At 47.6% G+C, this 22,877-nt stretch overlaps 1 protein-coding gene across 2 annotated transcripts in view; it reads right to left on the reverse strand.

The window, feature by feature from the left end:
- LOC147633047 (peptidyl-tRNA hydrolase, mitochondrial-like) overlaps positions 1 to 19,932 on the reverse strand; it is a 76,161-nt gene extending 56,229 nt beyond the window's left edge. The window contains exons 1-3 of one of the 2 annotated variants that reach the window (XM_086806045.1): positions 19,634 to 19,932; positions 19,441 to 19,525; positions 19,280 to 19,347 (exon numbers count right to left, since the gene is read on the reverse strand). In XM_086806045.1, coding sequence (XP_086662171.1) covers positions 19,280 to 19,347; positions 19,441 to 19,525; positions 19,634 to 19,834 — 354 coding nt within the window. In that variant the 5' untranslated portion in view covers positions 19,835 to 19,932. The remainder of the gene's footprint in view (positions 1 to 19,279; positions 19,348 to 19,440; positions 19,526 to 19,633) is intronic. The other variant, XM_086806046.1, reaches the window with a different exon arrangement.
- Positions 19,933 to 22,877: the final 2,945 nt, after the last annotated feature.

Raw genomic sequence — 22,877 nt, forward strand, 5'->3', positions numbered from 1 at the left:
CTAACTAGAGGCTGGTCAAGTTGGCTGGTCATTTATTTAAAAAAGTTTATATTTATAAATGACAATAAATGCTAAATAAATACCAAAAAATATGGAAAAATACCAAATAAATCCTAGTAAATTCCCTAAGGCTTCTGGGATGTTCTAAATGATGCACAGGCATATGAATGCATATTATGCAGGATGCAGAGTGCTTTCTGATGCAAACCCTAAGGCTTCAACTGACTCTACATGCATGAATGATTCTCTCCAAGTGGGTTAAGGGACTTGACTGACTGACTGACCCGCTAAGGCTGAGGAATGACCTACGTAGCTCGTGCCTGACTTATCCTAGACTGAGGATGTACAATGGGGTCACGGCGTACGACAAATATCATCCTACTAGGTTCTAATACTGTACAACTGTTGCACTGCTGATGATGAGCCATCTTGTCACCATGCACTGAGTGCAGAGTGCATGTGACATTCCCTCCTGCTTAGCTTGGCGGCAAGTTCATGGCTTCCAAGTAGTCCGCCAACAACTGGGGGTACTCTTGGAAGAACTCCTCGTCTAGCCATACGGCTTCATGGGTGCCTCGATCTCAGAATTTCGTATAGAAATGACGTATCCGTCGACCGGAACCATGCGTCCATCGATAAAGAAGGATCTGCTCAGGCTCAATAACTTCTGCTTCGTCTACCACGTCTAGCTGCTGTTCATCTGAAACATCAAACACTTCTGGACCAACATATGGTTTTAGCCAAGAAACATGGAAAACATCACGCATTGTCCAACTGGTAGGCAACTTTAACTTCATGGAGACATCACTTAACTTTTTGACTACTGGAAAAGGACCAAAACTACGGAATGAAAGCTTGGGACAATGTTTGCCCACTTGTTTCAATCTTTGTTTCATGATGCACTGATAGACCCAATCCCCTTCCTTGAAGTGGATATCTCGTCTAAACTTACATGTCTTTCTGTGAACTGAATAATGGCCACGCTCAAAATTGAGGGCCAAACTGGGTTGAGTACCAAACTCTGCGGAATTGACATACTGATCTTTTATGCTATTTAAGTCTTTTCCAAGGATGTTGAAAATGGTAGACTCCGGACTGGTCTGGATGCTGGTCTTTCTACTAAGAACATCTGCTCTACTGGGTTATGCTGACCAGGGATGTACTTAATCATTCCTCCAACTTGTTGGAAGAGCTGACCTTGTCTACTGTGCTGAGCACTCCACTGGGCACTTGGCATCATCGGGAGCCACTTAAGTGCTTGGTGGTCTGTGGTGACTCTGAAAATATGTCTATAAGGAACATGTTTCAAATGTTTGAGAACTGACTGCTGTTCTAGCTTGCCCTTGAAAGTCTTGGAAAGACAAGAGGGAAACTTGCTAGGAGGTTCTGCTAACTGTGGGATACTGGGTAGGAGATCATCCTTAAAAAAGTCTGAATGAGAAAGGAGATCTGCCAACTGAGGGACTGAAGAAGATGAGACAAAGGTTATCGATGAGATAGAAGCTGTCTAAGCATAAATCAATGCTCCTTCTGCTGCTCCCTTGCACATAGCTCGTCGGGCCTGGAGATGAGAAATCATAGGAACGCCAAGAATGCTCCTATTGCCCCGAATCATGATAGGCTCAGGAAAACCTTTAGAGATAATAAAGGTGTCTTGCCCCCCATTGGGAATAGGTTCATACTGACGAAACCACTGGATTCCTAAGATCATGTCACATCCCAAGAGAGGAGAGACAATGAAATCTCGCTGGAATGAGGCCTTTTGAACTTGAAAAGAAAACTGTTGTGCCTGTTGAGATATGTAGGTGCGGAGACCAGGTGTAAACCCGTCTACCTCCAAATGATAGGGCACTAAGGTACAACTCATGTTGGTAGCCAACTGGGGAGAGATGGCGTCCTCAAAACTACCCATGTCAATAAGGATTATGAACTGTCGGCCCTTGGCAAAGCCATAAGCTCGGATCAGGCTTTTGTGTGTGGTTGTTGCCTCGTCCTCCTGCTTAGCATCAAGTACCACGGATAGCATAGAATGCATAGAAGGTAAGATCTGAACTGCATTGGTGGTAGCAGGCGGGTCTGGAGGAGCGGGGGATACTACGGCAACTGTGGCAAAAGGCTCTTTGGAGGCTTGCTCCGTTTGCCTTTTTGGACAATCCTTCTTACCATGCCCAATGGTATGACAAAAAAAACATCGATTTTCTGACTGATACTATCTTTGCTCTTCTGGAGGAAGATAGCCTCCAGTGATGCCTGCTTGAGCCTTTTCCTCAAGGGTCTTCTTAGGCTAGGATTCCTTACCCCCTGAACTAGAGCTAGGATTGTTGTCTGTCTTAGTGTCTTTAGAAGACGAATTACCCTTCCCCTGTTGGGGTTTAGTACTGGACTGTGATGACTGCTTGGACTTGCCCCCGTTGAGCTTCATTTCTTCATTCTGAGCGAGAGTCAGGGCCCGGTCACATGTACTTGGTTCAAAGTTACGAACTGTGAACCGAATGTAGAGTCCAATCCACGAATGAATTGCTCCATCTTAGCCTGCTTAGATAACCCTAACTGTTGTGCTAAAGTAATAACCTTACCGGAAAACTGAAGCACTGGGGATCCGTTCTGTCTGAGTCCATAGAACTCGTCTTTCAGACCGGTCATGTACTCGGACGGGAGAAATCCGGTCTTCAAGTCATGGACAAAGATGTCCCAGTCAAAGGCTGTGACACCTCTGGCCTGGTCTGTATGAATACTAGACCAATGCTGCCACCAAGTGACTGCCTCACCAGTGAGATGGGGAGCCGCTAAGTGGACTTTGTCTTGAGGGTCTGTGACCGTAGACAAAGGAAAATGAACATTAAACTGATGAATAAATTGATTAACTGATGAATGATCACACTTCAGTTCATAGATCATCCATCTCCTCAGCGTTTCCTTCCGAGGCAACAAGGAGAGCATCAGTTCAGCATCAGTACATCAGCGTTTCAGCATACAGATAGCATTCGAATGCCTCCAACGCTCGTGGAGTCATTCGAATCCGTTCCATACGGAAGGCTGTCTTGGGGATGTCCCCCTCCACAATCCTCACTTGGTGGTACCCACTCTTTAAATCAAGTTTCGAGAACACCTTTACTCCATTCAACCTCTCGAGAATATAATCTATTCGAGGCATCGGGAATCTGCTCTTGATAGTCAGCTTGTTGAGTGCACGATAATCGACACACAGACGGGAAGACCCATCTTTCTTCTTGACAAATAGGATCAGTGCTGCAAATGGCGACACTGGGGCGAATGAAGCCAGATTGCAACAATTCTTGGAGTTGGCGGTCCAACTCCAATTTCATTGCCTTGGAAAGGCGATACGGAAACTTGCTCGAGGGTTCCGAGCCTGGGAGGTGGTCAATCTTGTGGTGCTCCGATCTAGACGAGGGGAGCTGGGGAGGGAGGCTGTCCCGAAGAAAAATATTCTGGAACTTTTCATGGAGAGCCGAGTATTTCTCGGAAGCACTGGCCACCGTCTGGGCTGTCTGGATGTATATCATCGCACACTGTGTGCCTTTCCTGACTGCTCGCTTAGCCTGCAAGTGGCTTATGAGTGGAAAGTTCGGAATCCCTAGCTCACACTTAATGGCCACTGGGGCGTTTGACACATTCCGATTAATCTAGAACGTGTGCTTGTCCCACTTGACATCTGGAAGAAACTTGTGAAACCACTGAATATCCAAAATTATGTCTGCTCCTACAAGAGGGGCAACCATAAAATCACACACAAATTCTATGCCCTGAATAACTAACTTAGCACCTAGAGCTTCATACTTGACGCTCGTTGTCATGCCTGTGCTAAAACCCTCAACCTGCTTGTCCACCGAAGTCAGGTCGAAACGGGCACACCTAGCGGCCTGTTCCATGATCACATCCTCCGTGTTGCCGCTGTCAAAGAAGACGACGACTGTCTGGCCACCTCTGTAGCCAAAGGACTTGAGCAATTCATTGCGCTCATACTCCTGGTCATGGGCGCCCTTCAGCTTATCTTCAAGCTCCCGGCTAATAATTGCTCCGACTGAAGCACCGGGGTTTGAAGAACTAGGGGCAGCCACTGGGGTCTGTGTGGGAGCTGTCCTCACCCCACGGAAGCTGTGGAGGCAGCAGCGGCGGGCTTTGGAGGCTTCTTAGGAAAATCCCGAGAAGTATGTCCTTTTGTATGACAAAAGAAACATCTACCCTCCTTGTACTGAGAAAGCTCCTCAGCACTCAACTTGCCACTTGTCTTGCCTGCCACCGCTTTTGGTCTGGAGTAAGCTTCGACGCATTGTTCGAGTTCTTGGAGCCAAAGGCTCTCGGGCTCTGTCCTGGGGAAGACCCCGTCTGGTTCTGGCCTTTGCCCCCCGAGGCCGTAGCCTTGGGAGAAGCCGGCTGGGAATAAAGAGGAGAGACAATGAAATCTCGCTGGAATGAGGCCTTTTGAACTTGAAAAGAAAACTGTTGTGCCTGTTGAGATATGTAGGTGCGGAGACCAGGTGTAAACCCGTCTACCTCCAAATGATAGGGCACTAAGGTACAACTCATGTTGGTAGCTAACTGGGGAGAGATGGCGTCCTCAAAACTGCCCATGTCAATAAGGATTATGAATTGTCGGCCCTTGGCAGAGCCATAAGCTCGGATCAGGCTTTTGTGTGTGGTTGTTGCCTCGTCCTTCTGCTTAGCATCAAGTACCACGGATAGCATAGAATGCATAGAAGGTAAGATCTGAACTGCATTGGTGGTAGCAGGCGGGTCTGGAGGAGCGGGGGATACTACGGCAACTGTGGCAAAAGGCTCTTTGGAGGCTTGCTCCGTTTGCCTTTTCGGACAATCCTTCTTACCATGCCCAATGGTATGACAAAAAAAACATCGATTTTCTGACTGATACTGTCTTTGCTCTTCTGGAGGAAGATAGCCTCCAGTGATGCCTGCTTGAGCCTTTTCCTCAAGGGTCTTCTTAGGCTTGGATTCCTTACCCCCTGAATTAGAGCTAGGACTGTTGTCTGTCTTAGTGTCTTTAGAAGACGAATTACCCTTCCCCTGTTGGGGTTTAGTACTGGACTGTGATGACTGCTTGGACTTGCCCCCGTTGAGCTTCATTTCTTATGAATTGCTTCCAGCAACTTAAGGACTTTCTCCACATCAATGTCATGCTGCTCAACCGTAGCTGAAAATACCAATATGTCGTCCAGAAATATGAACACACACTTTCCAATCAAATCCCGAAAAACACGCATCATCATGCGGTTAAATGGAGCTGGAGCGTTCGTCAAGCCAAATGGCATGACCACAAATTCATAGTGGGCCGTTCCATACGGAAGGCTGTCTTGGGGATGTCCCCCTCCACAATCCTCACTTGGTGGTACCCACTCTTTAAATCAAGTTTCGAGAACACCTTTGCTCCATTCAACCTCTCGAGAATATAATCTATTCGAGGCATCGGGAATCTGCTCTTGATAGTCAGCTTGTTGAGTGCACGATAATCGACACACAAACGAGAAGACCCATCTTTCTTCTTGACAAATAAGATCGGTGTTGCAAATGGCGACACACTGGGGCGAATAAAGCCAGATTGCAACAATTCTTGGAGTTGGCGGTCCAACTCCAATTTCATTGCCTTGGAAAGGCGATACAGAAACTTGCTCGGGGGTTCCGAGCCTGGGAGGTGGTCAATCTTGTGGTGCTCCGATCTGGACGAGGGGAGCTGGGGAGGGAGGCTATCCCGAAGGAAAAATCTTCTGGAACTTTAGCCGAGTATTTCTCGGAAGCACTGGCCACCGTCTGGCCTGTCTGGATGTATATCATCGCACACTGTGCGCCTTTCCTAACTACTCGCTTAGCCTGCAAGTGGCTTATGAGTGGAAAGTTCGGAATCCCTAGCTCACACTTAATGGTCACTGGGGCGTTTGACACATTCCGATTAATCTGGAACGTGTGCTTGTCCCACTTGACATCTGGAAGAAACTTGTGAAACCACTGAATATCCAAAATTATGTCTGCTCCTACAAGAGGGGCAACCATAAAATCACGCACAAATTCTATGCCCTCAATAACTAACTTAGCACCTAGAGCTTCATACTTGACGCTCGTTGTCATGCCTGTGCTAAAATCCTCAACCTGCTTGTCCACCGAAGTCAGGTCGAAACGGGCACACCTAGCGGCCTGTTCCATGATCACATCCTCCGTGTTACCACTGTCAAACAAGACAACGACTGTCTGGCCACCTCTGTAGCCAAAGGACTTGAGCAATTCGTTGCGCTCATACTCCTGGTCATAGACGCCCTTCAGCTTATCTTCGAGCTCCCGGCTAATAATTGCTCCGACTGAAGCACCGGGGTTTGAAGAACTAGGGGCAGCCACTGGGGTCTGTGTGGGAGCTGTGCTCACCACGGAAGCTGTGGAGGCGGCGGCGGCGGGCTTTGGAGGCTTCTTAGGACACTCCCGAGAAGTATGTCCTTTTGTATGACAAAAGAAACATCTACCCTCCTTCTTGTACTGAGAAAGCTGCTCAACACTCAACTTGCCACTTGTCTTGCCTGCCTCCGCTTTTTGGTCTGGAGTAAGCTACGCACCTCCCATTGGATTTGCGTGTCAAGACCATACAAAAACTGCCCTTTCTTGTCCGAATCAAATAAGCCTAATTGCAAACATAAAGTCGAAATTCTATTGGCAAACTGAAGGACTCGTTGCACGTTCTGACGCGCTCCCCTGAACTGGTCTTCGATTCGCTCAAGGTAGTGGAGCGGTAGAAACCGCTGCTTAAGATCGCGGACAAACTCGTCCCACACATAAGCTGCCATACCTAATCTGGTGTGGGCGTGAGTCCACTGAGTCCACCAAGGAATGGCCTCACCTTCTTCCAAGTACCAACTGGCTAAGATCACTCTATCAGTATCTGTCTTTCTAACTGCAGCAAAGTAAGCTTCAAACTGATGCAACCATGAATAAAGAGTTGTAGTTTACCATTATACTTACTGAAGTTCATTTTCTCGGGAAAATGATTCGAGGGTGCCGCAGATGTCAATCTGGCGTCCAATATTGCTAGGTGACGCTCGTGCTCCACGCGTCACATGGCTTCGTCTTCTCCTTGTCGGATCTCCAATGCACGCATCTGCAACTCAAGCAAACAGCTCGGTTGCGGTCGTGACTCTACGAGAGGTTCCCTGTGTCGAGGATCTGGAATCTAGGATACGGAAGGAGAGGGAGGAGGAGATGGAAAACGCGACGCTGGGGAACGGGTACGTTCTTCCAGAGCTGCAATCTGCGCCTTCTGCTCTTCCAACTTGGTCGTCTAGTCTGCGATTGCTCGCATCATCTGCTAGAACATATCTGTAACACTCAAGCTTGGTGCTCTAGCTGGGCTCCCTGGTGCACTCTGGTCCCATGGTTCTTGGTCTCTCTCATCGTCGAAGCTCGCCATAGCAGGAAAACGCACTTCCTTTCCGGAGCGCAATCTGACCATCCACTATGTGTGTGGGAGACGTCTGGAGGCTTCCGGAGGCTGAAAACCAACCGTCATTCGTCGAGGGACAGGAGTCACTCCGAAAGGGGTAGTCCACTGGGGTCTAAAAACCAACCACACGAGCGAAAAAAATTCTGGTTTCTTTGCTGAATCTTTGCACTTGAAGTAGGCTCTGATACCACTGTAACATGCGGAAGCTTCAGAGATGATCGGTAACTTCAATGCTCAAAAATCAGCACTCTTTTCGCGACGGAATTAACGGACAAAATTGAATGAAGATGTGCACAAAATAGAGAGAGAGAGAGAGGGAGAGAGGAGAGGACACAGTATTGGGTCCCAAATACCCTTTGTAGGGCCCCCACCACGGATGGTGTATTTGCTTTATTAGAATGATGTAAATCTGAAAAGAAAATACAGAAATCTTGACCTTTCTTGGCTGAGAAATCCCTGCCCTTGACCTTCAATCCTTCACCCCTTTGCATTAGCAAGCCCTTGGCTGTCTTGGCCCCTTGGATTGCTTGAGCACTTGGTGAAATATGAGATAACACAAATGGATCTGGGCCTTGGTATTTATACTACTCCAGTGTAGCAGTCGGCCAGTATTATCGCAGTCGGCTGTCATATATTCAGTCCACGACTGAATAAAACAGAATTAACTCACATTCCTATTCCTGGGCACCTATGCGCATGGATAAAAGTGGTTGGGCACTGTGCGCCTGCTGCCTGGGAGGCTGGGCACTGATTACACTCTGTTCTGGAGGCTGGGCAGCCTGTATGGGCTGCCCCATACTTGCCCTACACCCCACCTAGGGCTGGATAACCAGTACCACCCCTGGCCTGCCCCTAGGGCTGTCCTACAGCCCTCCATGGCCTACCCATGGCTGGTGGGTACAGCCAGGGCCTTCCTGGCCCTCATGGGGGTGGTTTCACACCATCCCCATGCCCACACTAAGACTTGGGGTAGCCCTATGGGCTGACCCCTTGTTCTAAACGCAAACCCTAACTAACTACACAGTGATCTGGCATCCGGTACCATACCAGATACACAGAATCACTGACATCATTCCAGAGGGAGACTCACAGCGCGGACTGGCACTCTTTCATGTGCAGGACAGTGCACAGCTGACCTTGGACTCTTGTGCAGGACAATGCACACCTGACCTTGGACGACTGAGATGGATCCCTGGCTGACTCCTCCCGGACTAGGCTCACATGGGACCAGTTTACGATCCCAGGTCCTGCACCTTCTGTACAGATATGCCGACGTGGCATCCAAGTGTGGGATGCACGTGACAGGTAGTCAGTTGTGCAGTGCACTCTAACACGTCTGTGGCTGGATCAGAGTTTCTATTCCTCCCACAAACATGGCAGAGCATAGATAGTCTTGTGGAGGGCCCCTGTGGGCAAGCACTGGCGGTATGGGACGCCAGGGCTGACTGGCATGTATCTATGGTGTGGAGCCTTAGCCCTATGGTTGGGTGGTGAGCTATCATGCACTCTTTATGTTTGGCTAACCCTAATCTTGTGTTGGACTGTGTTACATGATTCTTGGCAAGATAGGTTTTGTGGGCTTGTTACAAGAAGTTACATATCAACCACTGTACGTGGCCAATTCACGCCTTGGAAAAGGCCTAGCAAGAGGCAACGTACCACATGTTAGCGAGAAGGACCAAGGTAACAAGTGAGCGCATGGTCGTGCTCCAATATAGATGCTTCTTCCAAATGCTCAGAAGAAGCAGGGCAAGCTACTACTCTAAGGTGATGTCGTGTAATATGCGGAAGCTTCGGAGAAGGATCGGTACTTCAAAACTCAGAAATCAGCACTCTTTTCGCGACGGAATTAACGCACAAACTGAAAGACGATGTGCAGAAAATAGAGAGAGAAGGGGGAGATGGAGAGGACACAGTATTGGGTCCCAATTACCCTCTGTAGGGCCCCCACCACGGATGGTGTATTTGCTTTATTAGAATGATGTAAATCTGAAAACAAATACAGAAACTTGACCTTTTCTTGGCTGGAAAACCTGCCCTTGACCTTCAGTCCTTCACCCCTTTGCGTTAGCAACCTCTTGGCTGTCCTGGCCCTTGTTTGCTTGATGCACTTGGTGAATTATGAGATGATCTCAATGATTATTGGCTGGAGTATTTATACTCCCTTTTGCATCCAGTCGGCCAGCTTCATGAAGCTCCACGACTCGGTCTTATTCAATAAAATGCTTTCACACTTTAATAAATGCTGGCCACTCTACGCCTGCCTGCTCGACAATTTCCAGGCTGCTGGGCACCATGCGCATGGGTGTGGGACTGCCCCCTACACCTGGCCGACTTGCTGGGTAGGGTTTCTAACCCTGTCGGCTGCCTGTCCAGCAGCCCTAGGGCTGGCCGACAGCCCTTCCAGCCCAAGCCATGGCTGGTGGGCACAGCTTGGGCCCTCCTGGCCCCTTGGGGGTGGTTCTACACCTCCCCCATGCCCACACTAAGAGTGCAAGTGCAAATCTTCGCACTGGGGTAGCCCTATGGGCTGGCCCCATCTCTACATGCAAACCTACATGCCTACAGAGGTCTGGCATCCAGTTGCAAACCAGATACACAGAACATCTGACATCATTCCAGAGGGAGACTCACAGCGCGGACTGGCACTGCTTCATGTGCAGGACAGTGCACACCTGACCTTGGACTCATGTGCAGGACAATGCACACCTGACCTCGGACGACTGAGATGGATCCCTGGCTGACTCGTCCCGGACTGGGCTCATATGGGACCAGTTCACCATCCCAGGTCCTGCACCTTCTGTACAGAAATGTCTACGTGGCATCCAAGTGCGGGATGCACGTGACATCCCCTTCTGCTTAACTTGACGGAAGCTGCATAGCCTCCAAATAATCCGTCAATAATGCCGGATAGTCTTCGAAAAATTCTTTGTCGAGCCATACCGCTTCATGAGTTCCTCGGTCCTGAAACTTCGTGAGAAACTGTCGTAGTCTTCGGCCTGAGCCATGCTTGAAACGGTGCAGAAGGATCTGTTCTGGAACCATTACTTCTGCTTCATCAATAATGTCTGGTTCCGCTTCGTCTTTGACCTCTGAAGGGGGTGGACCTGCATATGGCTTTAACCAACTGACATGAAATACATCATGCATAGTTCAACTCGGAGGTAGCTTTAACTGCATAGACACCTCATTAATCTTTTTCCGGATGGGAAATGGTCCGAAGCTCCTGAAAGACAACTTTGGGCATCGCTTGCCCACCTGCTTCAATCTTTGCTTCATAATCCAAAGATACACCCAATCCCCTTCTGAAAACTTCATGTCCCTTCGGTCTTTATTGGCCTGTCGAGCATAGGCCTCTTGCGCTTTAGCCAATCTGTCTTTAACGGACTCTAGGATCTCCTGGTAAGACTCCGTCACTCTGTTCGCCTCCGGTACTGAAGGCGAAGTCCTGGTTAACAACGACTGGAAAGGCCTTCCAAACGCTGCCTCATATGGAGTCCTACCAATAGCTGAAGAAAAAGAGTCATTCAAAACAGCTTGAACTAAAGGCAAAAACGATTCCCACTTACCTTGCTGATCGTGGACATAACACTTCAGCACATCAAAGGCCAACTGGTTGTATATCTCTGTCTGGCCATCTGTCTGTGGGTGGAATGCACTGGAAAAATTCAACTTAGTACCAAAATTATCAAACAATGCCCTCCAAAAATGACTGGTAAACTTGGCATCTCGGTCTGACACTATGGTCCTAGGAATCCCACCAATCGGGTACCAATGCCGAATGAATAGCTGGGCAACATCCTCGGCGGTCACATTGGCCCTGCAAGGAATAAGCATAACAAATTTGCTGAACCTATCAACAATAGTTAAACACTGTGTATTACGCTTACTCGGACTGGGAGGCAGATTTGTAACAAAGTCCATCGAAATGTCCTGGAAAGGACCCTCAGGAATTGGCAAAGGCTGTAACAACCCTATCTTCTTTCCACGAGGAGCTTTCACCTTTTGACAAATGTCACAGCGATGTACATATGTAAACACATCACGCCTCATCTTTGGCCAATAGTATTGCCGTTCTAATTTCTCCAGAGTCGAATTCATGCCCCTATGACCACCTGTAATGGCGTCATGGGCATCATGGAGAAGAGCTGCCCGGAATGATTTCATGACACATAGTCGGCCTTTGTAGAAAAGCCAACCATCGCGTATCAGAAAATGGCATGGTCCTGTGGCATCCAATGCCTGTTCCCACTGTGTACCGAATTCCTCGGAATCCGCGTACGTGTGCTTCATGTCTTCTAGTCTTGTACCAACAAGGTCAAGTCTAGTGGTCTAAATCGCAGATACTTGTCCCTTCCTGCTCAAAGCATCGGCCACTGGATTGGCCTTTCCTGGAAGGTACTCAATCATACCACCGAACTGCTGGAATATCTGACTCCAGCGGTGTTGTCGATCACTCCACTGTGCACTTGGCATCGTCTGAATCCAGTGCAATGCCTGATGGTCAGTGCGAACCTCGAAGTCACGGCCATACAGGAAATGTTTCCAATGTTTCAAGGCCTGTATAACTGCTAGGAGTTCACGATCATAGACTGAGTAGTTCTTTTCGGCGGGCAGTAACTTACGAGACATGTAAGCTACCGGATGACCATTCTGTTGCAATACACCTCCAATTGCGATGTTACTCGCATCGGTGATCACTTGAAATGGTTCATCCCACGAGGCAAGGGCTAAACAAGGCGCTTCTGATAAAGCCACCTTGAGGTTCTGGAATGCCTCCAACGCTCGTGGAGTCATTCGAATCTTTTGCCTTCTTGTCTTCACTCCCTTTAGCAGATCGGTGAGGTCTGCCGAGAGATCAGAAAACTTGTCAATGTGGGTGGAATATGCCTGGCATATACCCACAAATGATCTAATGTCATAAGCGGTCTGAGGTACTTCCCAGTTAACAATCTCGGCCACTTTAGCCGGATCAAGTCGAATGCCTTCAGCACTAATTATATATCCCAAGTAATGTACCTGGAACAGATAAAATTCTGACTTCTTTTCATTGACATAGAGCTCGTTGCTTTCCAGCAACTTAAGGACTTTCTCCACATCAATGTCATGCTGCTCAACTGTAGCTGAAAATATGAGTATGTCGTCCAGAAATATGAACACACTCTCTCCAATCAACTCCCGGAAAATACGTATCATCATGCGGTTAAATGTACCTTGGGCGTTCGTCAATCCAAATGGCATAACCACAAATTCATAGTGGGCCCGTTCTGTATGGAAGGCTGTCTTGGGGATGTCCCCCTCTACAATCCGTACCTGGTGGTACCCACTCTTTAAATCCAGTTTGGAGAACACCTTAGCTCCATTCAGCCTCTCGAGAATATAGTCAATTCGAGGCATCGGGAATCTGCTCTTGATAGTCAGCTTGTTGAGTGCACGATAATCGACACACAACCGAGAAGACCCATCTTTCTTCTTGACAAACAAGATCGGTGCTGCAAATGGCGACACGCTGGGACAGATGAAGCCAGCTTGCAACAATTCTTGGAGTTGGCGGTCCAACTCCAATTCCATTGCCTTAGAAAGGCGATACGGAAACTTGCTCGGGGGTTCCGAGCTTGGGAGGAGGTCAATCTTGTGATCCTCCGGTCTGGACGGGGGGAGCTGGGGAGGGAGACTGTCCCGAAGAAAAATCTTCTGGAACTTTTCATGGAGAACCGAGTACTTCTCGGAAGCACTGGCCACTGTCTGGGCTGTCTGGATGTAAATCATCGCACACTGTGCGCCTTTCCTGACTGCTCGCTTAGCCTGCAAGTGGCTTATGAGCGAAAAGTTTGGAATACCTGGTTCACACTTAATGGTCACCGGGGTGTTTGACACATTCCGATCGATCTGGAACGTGTGCTTGTCCCACTTGACATCAGGAAGAAACTTGTGAAACCACTGGATACCCAAAATTATGTCTGCTCCTACAAGAGGGGCAACCATAAAGTCACGCACAAACTCTATGCCCTGAATCACTAACTTAGCACCTAGAGCTTCATACTTGACGCTCGTTGTCATACCTGTGCTAAAACCCTCAACTTGTTTGTCCACCGGAGTCAACTCGAAACGGGCACGCTTAGCGGCCTGTTCCGTGATCACATCCTCCGTGCTGCCGCTGTCAAACAAGACGACGACTCTCTGGCCACCTATGTAGCCAAAGGACTTGAGCAATTCGTTGCGCTCATACTCCTGGTCATGGGCCGAGCTCCCGGCTAATTATTGCTCCAACTGAAGCACCGGGGGTTGAAGAACTAGGGGTAGCTGCTGGGGTCTGTGTGGGAGCTGTGCTCACCACGGAAGCTGTGGAGGCGGCGGCGGCCTTTGGAGGCTTCTTCGGACAATCCCGAGAAGTATGTCCTTTTGTGTGACAAAAGAAACATCTACCCTCCTTCTTGTACTGAGAAAGCTCCTCAGCACTCAACTTGCCACCTGTCTTGCCTGCCTCCGCTTTCTGGTCTGGAGTAAGCTTAGACGCATTGTTCGAGTTCTTGGAGCCAGAGGCTCCCGGGCTCTGTCCTGGGGAAGACCCCGTCTGGTTCTGGCTTTTGCCCCCCGAGGTGTTAGCCTTGGGAGAAGCCGGCTGGGAAGTCTTGGGCTTGCCACCATTGTGTTTCATTTCTGCACTCTGCGCAAGCGAGAGTGCGTCCTCAAAGGTGACTGGCCTAAACATACGCACCTCCCATTGGATTTGCGTGTCCAGGCCATACAAAAACTGCCCTTTCTTGTCCGTATCAGATAAGCCTAATTGCAGACACAAGGTCGAAATTTTATTGGCAAACTGAAGGACTGGTTGCGGGTTCTGACGCGCTCCCCTGAACTCGTCTTCGAGTCGCTCAAGGTAGTGGGGCGGTAGAAACCGCTGCTTAAGGTCGCGGACGAACTCGTCCCACACATAAGCTGCCATACCTACTCTGGTGTGGGCATGAGCCCACTAAGTCCACCAAGGAATGGCCTCACCTTCCAAGTACCAACTAGCTAAGATCACTTTGTCAATATCTGTTTTCCTAACTGCGGCAAAGTAAGCTTCAAATTGATGTAACCATGAATAAAGAGTAGTGGGATCGAGTTTACCATTATACTTACTGAAATTCATTTTCTCGGGAAAATGATTCGAGGGCGCCGCCGGTGTCAATCTGGCGTCCAAAGCTCCGAGGTAACGCTCGTGTTCCACTCGTCGCATGGCGTCGTCTTCTCGTTGTCGAATCTCCAATGCACGCATCTGCATCTCAAGCAAGGAGCTTGGCTGCGGCTATGACCCCGTGAGAGGGTCCCTGTGACGAGGATCTGGTACCTGGGATACGGAAGGAGAGGGAGGAGAAGATGGAAAACGCGACGCTGGAGAGCGAGAACGCTCCTCCAGAGCCAAAATCCGCGCCTTCTGCTCATCCAACTTGGTTGTCTGGTCTGCGATTGCTCGCATCATCTGCTGGAACATGTCTGTGACACTCAAGCCGGGTGCCCTAGCTGGGCTGCCTGGTGCACTCTGGTCCCATGGTTTTGGTTCTCTCTCGTCGCCGAAACTCGCCATAGCGGGAAAATGCAATTCCTTTCCGGAACGCAATCTGACCATCCACTATCTGTGTGGGACTTCCGGAGGCTTCCGGAGGCTAAAAACCAACCGTCCTTCGAGGGACAAGAGTCACTCCGAAAGGGGTAGTCCACCGGCGTCCAAAAACCAACCACACGAGCGAAAAAAAATTTCTGGTTTTCTTTGCTGAATCTTTGTCCTTGAAGTGAGCTCTGATACCATTGTAATATGCGGAAGCTTCAGAGAAGGATCGGTACTTCAAAACTCAGAAATCAGCACTCTTTTCGCGACGGAATTAACGCACAAACTGAAAGACGATCTGCAGAAAATAGAGAGAGAAGGGGGAGATGGAGAGGACACAGTATTGGGTCCCAATTACCCTCTGTAGGGCCCCCACCACGGATGGTGTATTTGCTTTATTAGAATGATGTAAATCTGAAAACAAATACAGAAACTTGACCTTTTCTTGGCTGGAAAACCTGCCCTTGACCTTCAGTCCTTCACCCCTTTGCGTTAGCAACCTCTTGGCTGTCCTGGCCCTTGTTTGCTTGATGCACTTGGTGAATTATGAGATGATCTCAATGATTATTGGCTGGAGTATTTATACTCCCTTTTGCATCCAGTCGGCCAGCTTCATGAAGCTCCACGACTCGGTCTTATTCAATAAAATGCTTTCACACTTTAATAAATGCTGGCCACTCTACGCCTGCCTGCTGGACAGTTTCCAGCTGCTGGGCACCATGCGCATGGGTGTGGGACTGCCCCCTACACCTGGCCGACTTGCTGGGTAGGGTTTCTAACCCTGTCGGCTGCCTGTCCAGCAGCCCTAGGGCTGGCCGACAGCCCTTCCAGCCCAAGCCATGGCTGGTGGGCACAGCTTGGGCCCTCCTGGCCCCTTGGGGGTGGTTCTACACCTCCCCCCATGCCCACACTAAGAGTGCAAGTGCAAATCTACGCACTGGGGTAGCCCTATGGGCTGGCCCCATCTCTACATGCAAACCTACATGCCTACAGAGGTCTGGCATCTAGTTGCAAACCAGATACACAGAACATCTGACATCATTCCAAAGGGAGACTCACAGCGCGGACTGGAACTGCTTCATGTGCAGGACAGTGCACACCTGACCTTGGACTCATGTGCAGGACAATGCACACCTGACCTCGGACGACTGAGATGGATCCCTGGCTGACTCGTCCCGGACTGGGCTCACATGGGACCAGTTCACCATCCCAGGTCCTGCACCTTCTGTACAGAAATGTCTACGTGGCATCAAAGTGCGGGATGCACGTGACATGTCGACCCCGACTTGGTAGCCAAGATAACGCATTGGTAACGCACTGGGGCACCTCTTGGAATCCCCTGGAAGGACTCAACTAGTCACCAACCCGAAGTAGGGGATGAGCTAACCCAAAATCCACACTATTTAGTGTCAGTTGACATGTGCTCCTAAGGCCCAGCAAAAGCCGCAAACCTTTGGAGATTAGCTATTGTCATCTGCAAACTCTAAATCAAGGAGCTCCTCCGAAGATCTCATAGGAAGACTAAGGCCTTGTAGTCTAGTCTCCTAATAAGAAGCTAAAAAATTGCTCACTACCTCCACAACAAAAGAGGAAGGGCACAAGGGGACAACCCTCGCGTACTAAACAAGAAAGTGAAAACCTATTGCCCCAACCACCCTGGATCTGTGCGAAGCCGAGTAGAGGGCAAAGACACCTCGGATCCAAGTGGCGGGGAAACCCATCCTACACAATCCCTTCAAGAAAGCCCCAATCCACCCTGTCGTAGGCTTTCTTGAAATCCAAAAGGAGAATCGCTAAGTCATGTTACCGTAGATGGGCCATGGTGGCGGACGACCTCCCACAGGGTTAAGACATTATCGAGGATGCTCCTATCCTAGATAAAACCTGTCTATGTACCATGGATCGGATCTGGGATTTGGAGTTGCAGAGCAACAATCAACAACTGATGGTTTTGTCTAGGATTTTGTAGGCAATCTCCAAGAGGGTTATAGAATCTCCAGCTTGTTAGCTCCCTCCTTGGGGATCAAATGAATCAAACCCACTAGCAATCTCTCTAGCATAGATCCGGAAATCATAATCTCATCGAAGGCCACACGGAAGACGCCCTACATGAGCTCCCAATGACGAAGAAAGAGCATGGGAATCGAAAGCCCATCCTCACCTAGGCACTTGCCCCTCGGGAGCGCCTGCAAAGCCTCTGCAATCTCCTCGGAGGAGAAGGGTGTCATCAAGAAGCTCCGGAGAGTCGATGGAACCACCTCACGTGCTACAAGCGGCCTCCTCCATATGTGTGTCAACCAAGAGCAGGAAGTACAGATCAATCGCAATACTGTAGACTCAAGGGGATCTAATGCCACCAGCCCATTACTCCACAAAGTCGGTAAACATCATCCCAATAGAAATGTAGACCTATCGAAGCAAAAATTCCTAGTCACCCTGTCTCCGGCTTTGGTCCAAAAGAAGCTCGCACATGGTGGCACTACTCCATTCTTTGGTGTGTGTGCTCCCACCACTACCGTCCTCTAGAGCCTCATTCATAGTGAAACCCCCCCCCCCCCCCCCCCCAACATGGGTAGGCAATCTGCTCGAGGAAATCCTGTTGCAACTATATCCAACCGTCAATCTGATCTCTCACCTCATTTGGGGCATAAATGTTGACACCCACAACGTCCTCCCCAAGTGAAAGCAATACCCACTTAGCTCTACCTGAGATGATGGTGCTAGAGTCTACTACCCAATTTTCAAGTAATGCTCTTAAATCATGAGAACAACTAGTCGCCTACGATGAGGATTTGTTAAAGGTCTTCACACACTACCATCTTGCACTACGTGCAGATGGCACCTTCCAGGCCAAAGACCACTCCACACAACTAAAAGAACAAACTATGAGCCCTCAAATACCTCTCCTCACCATGCAAGGCTTTGGGAGAGAGTTTGGAAGGGGAAGTCACAATCCATCCAGGCCCAAAATCGCTCAAGGTGAGCACGGATGCGTGTTGACAAGAAGGTCCACTTGGCACGCTCGTGTAGGATTGAGTGCGTCATTAATGTTGGCACATCGTTGTGAATGTACCTAAAAATCTCCTTCTCAATAGCAGAGCTGAAACGCAATAAGATAATCAAACTGCAACCTTCACCCACCTCCAAGCATAGTTGTGGGGAACTCCCAATACTCTCGGTTTTTGGGCTGTTTCAGCAATTTTAGGGGGGTCCAAAGATCCGAAACGCATTTCAACCGTTTTGGCCATTTCCATTTTCCGAACGTCATGTCTCAGCATTTCCCATTTCCTTGTGCCGTTTCCCCAACAACACCTCTCATTTCCCTTGCAAAACCCCAATTTCAAGGCAATATAAATTGCTCATTTGTTATTTCTTCTCACCAATCTCCTTTTCCCTAGTTTAGGGTCATAGACTCTCGTATTTTCTTGCATCTCCATGTACTTCTTCTATCCCTCTTCTTCTTTCCCCTCCCCCTTATTTTGCATCCCCCTTGCTCATGTGGCATTTCCCCTTTTCGACCCCCTCATATTTGCCGTTTTCGTTTCTGTTTCGGTTTCCATGTTTTCCATAACTATGCCTCAAAAGCCTCAAGATCCATCTCAGCTATCAACCATGTGTGGCTGATAGCCTCTGGTATCCTTAGGTCATCCAGAATGTGCAAGAAGTCGATAGCCTCACTCCTAAGAGCATTGTCCACTGAGGTTCTGTCCCACTCCCATTTGGGGAGGACAACACTCAAAGGGAAAGATAAAACCACCACACCACCATTTGTGAAGGAAAGGTGAGAGGGTGAGAGTGGTGGAGAACAACACACACAATGAGAGGTCCCACCACCTCCGCTAGGGGACTGGAGTCCAGCGAGAGGCACCTGAAGAAAGCATACGTCACTGGGTGTCCCAAGGTGCATGGAGGTATTCCCTCGGCGGACTGTCGGGAGAAGGTTGAAACTGGAGTGCAGAAAATGATCATCTCCACCGGGTTCTAGTACTGCTGCCAAGACCTGTACCGACTACCCTCATTTCTGCCACGTCCTTTGAGCAGTACTCATCTATAGCAGTCAGTTTCAACAACCAGAAAGGCATGACATCACAGCAAGACCTTGCAACCAGATTAATGTCTTCTTCTCCCTTCACAGGCTGCCTGTTGTAATATTATATGAATATACATTATGTGTGTGTGTGTGCGCGCACGCGCATGCACGCACGGATGCGGGTGACAAGCTAGAGTCTTACCGATTCTCCAGATAAGTTGACATAAGTCTGCGGCTTGGCAAGCAGCACTTGTGAGGAACCAATTTCTCCTATGCAGGGCCCAAAAGAAAAGAACTACAAATAAATTATACTACTAACTCGAAATGTCAAAGAGCAAATTCCAAAAGCGAAAGTGATGATACCCCTTCCCACGAGTGCTTTATGTTGGTTTACGCTCAGCCTGATGCCTTCTGCCTCCGCTATGGCATCAATCATCTCAAAACCAATCTGCAAAAACATCACAGAGGGGTTCATGCCCAGGGAGCGTTTACTTTTCTAGCAGAATGTCTTTTCTAAACAATTTTAGGAAGTCGCGTGGGGGGGAGAGAGACTGACATTGTGGCGGGTACCCTGATACAGCTTCCCTGGGTTGCCAAGGCCTACCAACAGCCAGGGATGCTTGGGGCTGGAGCTAGGCTGGGGCTGAGCGCCACTGCGAACGGCACGATTCTGATGGCGCGATGACGACGGTAACCGCATCGTTGACAGTCGCCAGTTCGAGGCATGAAGCAGATGTTGCATTTCGAGAGCTCTCATAATTGTACAAGTTTGATTTAATAAAATAAATAGCTCTTAGTCAATTCACGTTCAAAGACGTAACCTTGTAAAATCCATCTATTTGTAGTGAAACCGTATGTAAGATCGGAGGCAATGAAGTTAATGACAAAAGCGTTTTTATGTTCAAGTCTAAGAATGAGCTTGCTTGTCTGTTTTTATGTTCAAGTCTAAGAATGAGCTTGCTTGTCTCTGACTTCGGCTCGAAAAAAACAAAAATACAGTAAACCCTCGTTACACGTGGTACCTTACATGGCAAGGGGGAGATTCTAAACCCTCACAAACGGTTGCCATTTACACTAAAGTCTCATCCTCAACATTGACATTCTTTTCCCAAAATGAAGATAAATCCTTCCTCGAACCTCAATGAACCTTGCCAAGGAATTGCAAAGCCTCACACTAGACAATTGCCTCTTAAGAAAATTATAATCTTATCATCGAGACGATCCCTCTCCAATACAAAATCCTTGGCCAACCACTTCCTTGACATCCATTGAGCAACATTACCAAGCCTATCCACCAAGATGCACCCCAACATCATACCATTGCCATGAAAATCAATGGTGCGTGCGTGTTACATAATGTCCACCCTTTAGCTCAACAGGGACGTCGGACGTCAGTCCCCCATGCTAGTGAATTGGTATTGTGAGTGACCTCGCATTAAATACTAGGTACCTAGTGTTATTGGTATAGCTTAAGACCATGCTTGACGGATGCTTGTTGTTGAAGTGTAACAAGCAGTGCCATGTTTGACGACTATTTGTGGTCAAAGTGAAACAAGTGGACGACGCTAGACAACTGCACACGGTCGAAGAGTAACAAGTGGACTACACTAGACAACTGCACATGGTCGAAGAGTAACAAGTGGTTTATGCAAATGATGTGCCATGCTAATTGAAGTGTAACAAGTGGTAATACATGCCATGCTAGATGATGTGTAGTATGAGAGAGAGAGAGAGAGAGAGAGAGAGAGAATCTGATAGTTGAAAGTATGCAAAAATAGGTGTTTCATAGAAATGGTAAGATCAGGTACTTTGAGGCATCCTCTCCAAACAATTTCCTTGAATGCTACAAGGGATAAGAGACTAAGAGAGAAAACTAATCTTAAGAGAGAAAATGTATCTGTTTCTCAAGAAAATATTTCTCATTGCTTGAATGTAGCTTTATATAATGTTTCTTATAACACTGGTAATGTGTCGATCCATGGGATGCATATTAGGGATATGGGGGAGAGTTCATCAAGATGATATCAAGGAGATGAGCACAAAGCTTAGCCATTACCAATAAGATAAAAACTTAGTAGACATAATCATTGAGACATTGCTACAAATAGAACTTCTTTGAAAGCAAAGAGCTTACCTATATATTGACAAGATGTTGGGCATAACTATAGTAATAAGGTTAAAGCTTAGCAAGGATAAACATCGACATATTGCGAGGGATAGAGCTTTTTCAAAAGGAATGCATGCTAATATTTCTTTCTCTAGTATTGATGTGTTGATACATGAGAATCGTATTAGTAAAAATGCATCAAGGTCTTTTTAGGAAGGAGATAAATATAATGGTTTGCCATTAGCAATAAGAATAAAACTTAGTAAAAGTAGTCGACGAGAGCTAGGAATATGACTTCTTTGAAAGCAAGGAGCTTGCTTGGATATAGACAAGAAGATAGAAATAACACTATGTCACTAGCAATGAGATTAGAACAGGGATGAGCGTCGAGACAGATTGCCATGGATATACCTTTTTTGTGAATTCCATTCATATGATGATAACAAGGGAGAATATATACTCACAATGAAATAGGACTTGCATATGTCCTTATACTGAAAGAGAAGAATTTAATGACATGTTAACAAGGGATGATCTTCATGAGGATGAAGAAATGATAAATGTTCATCACGACTCATATGTAGCATCTTTTTGCGATGTGACAAACAAGTAGCATGTGCTCAAAGGGTGACAAGGGATCTTCATGAGCAAAGAGAAATGCCAAATTTGCACCAAGATGCAGAAGTTGCATTTGTGCATCAGAGTAGAGACATAGCGCATGCTCAGGCAACAAGGGAAAATCTTCATGAGGAGAGAAAAACAAAAATTCTTCACCAAGATGTAGAAGTATCATCCATTCATCAAGGTGCAGAAGTAGAACATGTGCAAGTGATGACAAGGAGTGATGTTTAGGGTACTTTATGTAATGTGCATAATAAAGAAAAGGGGGGGGGGATTTTGTCTATTCTTCATGAATATCCCTGCGTACCAAGTATGCATGGTGCAATGTGGTTGTTGCTCTATTTAATTGTGATACACTCATTAGGAGAACTCACAAATCGTTGTGGGCTTTTATGAAGCACAATTATGGAAGTGTGAAAAGAAGAATTCTTGTAGACAAGCCACGATGCATGCCTATAATCCTTATGTAGGGGCATTCTATAATGTGGGAAGAATGTTGAGGACAGTCCAAGTTTAGAAATAAAAATGACAACATGTGAGGGTAGGAGTACATCAAGGCAATACTTGATTCTAATTGGTAGAGGTATGGCATGTGAGACTCCTACCCCTTTATATACACAATAATATTGCAGCAAAAACTAAACTAAGGGTAAAGTAACTCACTCGGGGCCTCATATCACAATGTCCCAATGCTTGGCTTTCCAATATCTGATTGAAACAATCCTTGGCTATCCAATATCTAATTGAAACAATCCTTGCACAAGGAAATGTGTATGATTCCATAACGTGTTTCTCTTCATAATTCTCACAAGCATGCCCCATCATGTGGGGATCCTCTAAGGCTCAACATAACGTCGACTCCTCAATTATGAAGCCAACTTCTCTATTCTTTTTAAAATAATTCTTAACCTAGCTTTTCTACCCCAAGTTTTTCATTCTATAATACAATTTGGTCTCAATTCGGAAATTACCCACCATAAACTTGAGTCCCCTCTACCGCCCACTTTCCAGTGGGAGATCCTTTTCTACTTAGACTAGTTCCATCTAGCCTTTTGCTTGACCACTGGATCTA

This window comes from Cibotium barometz, chromosome 12, assembly GCF_041138505.1.
Source record: "Cibotium barometz isolate CiBa-2024 chromosome 12, ASM4113850v1, whole genome shotgun sequence".
NCBI classification, from domain to species: domain Eukaryota; kingdom Viridiplantae; phylum Streptophyta; class Polypodiopsida; order Cyatheales; family Cibotiaceae; genus Cibotium; species Cibotium barometz.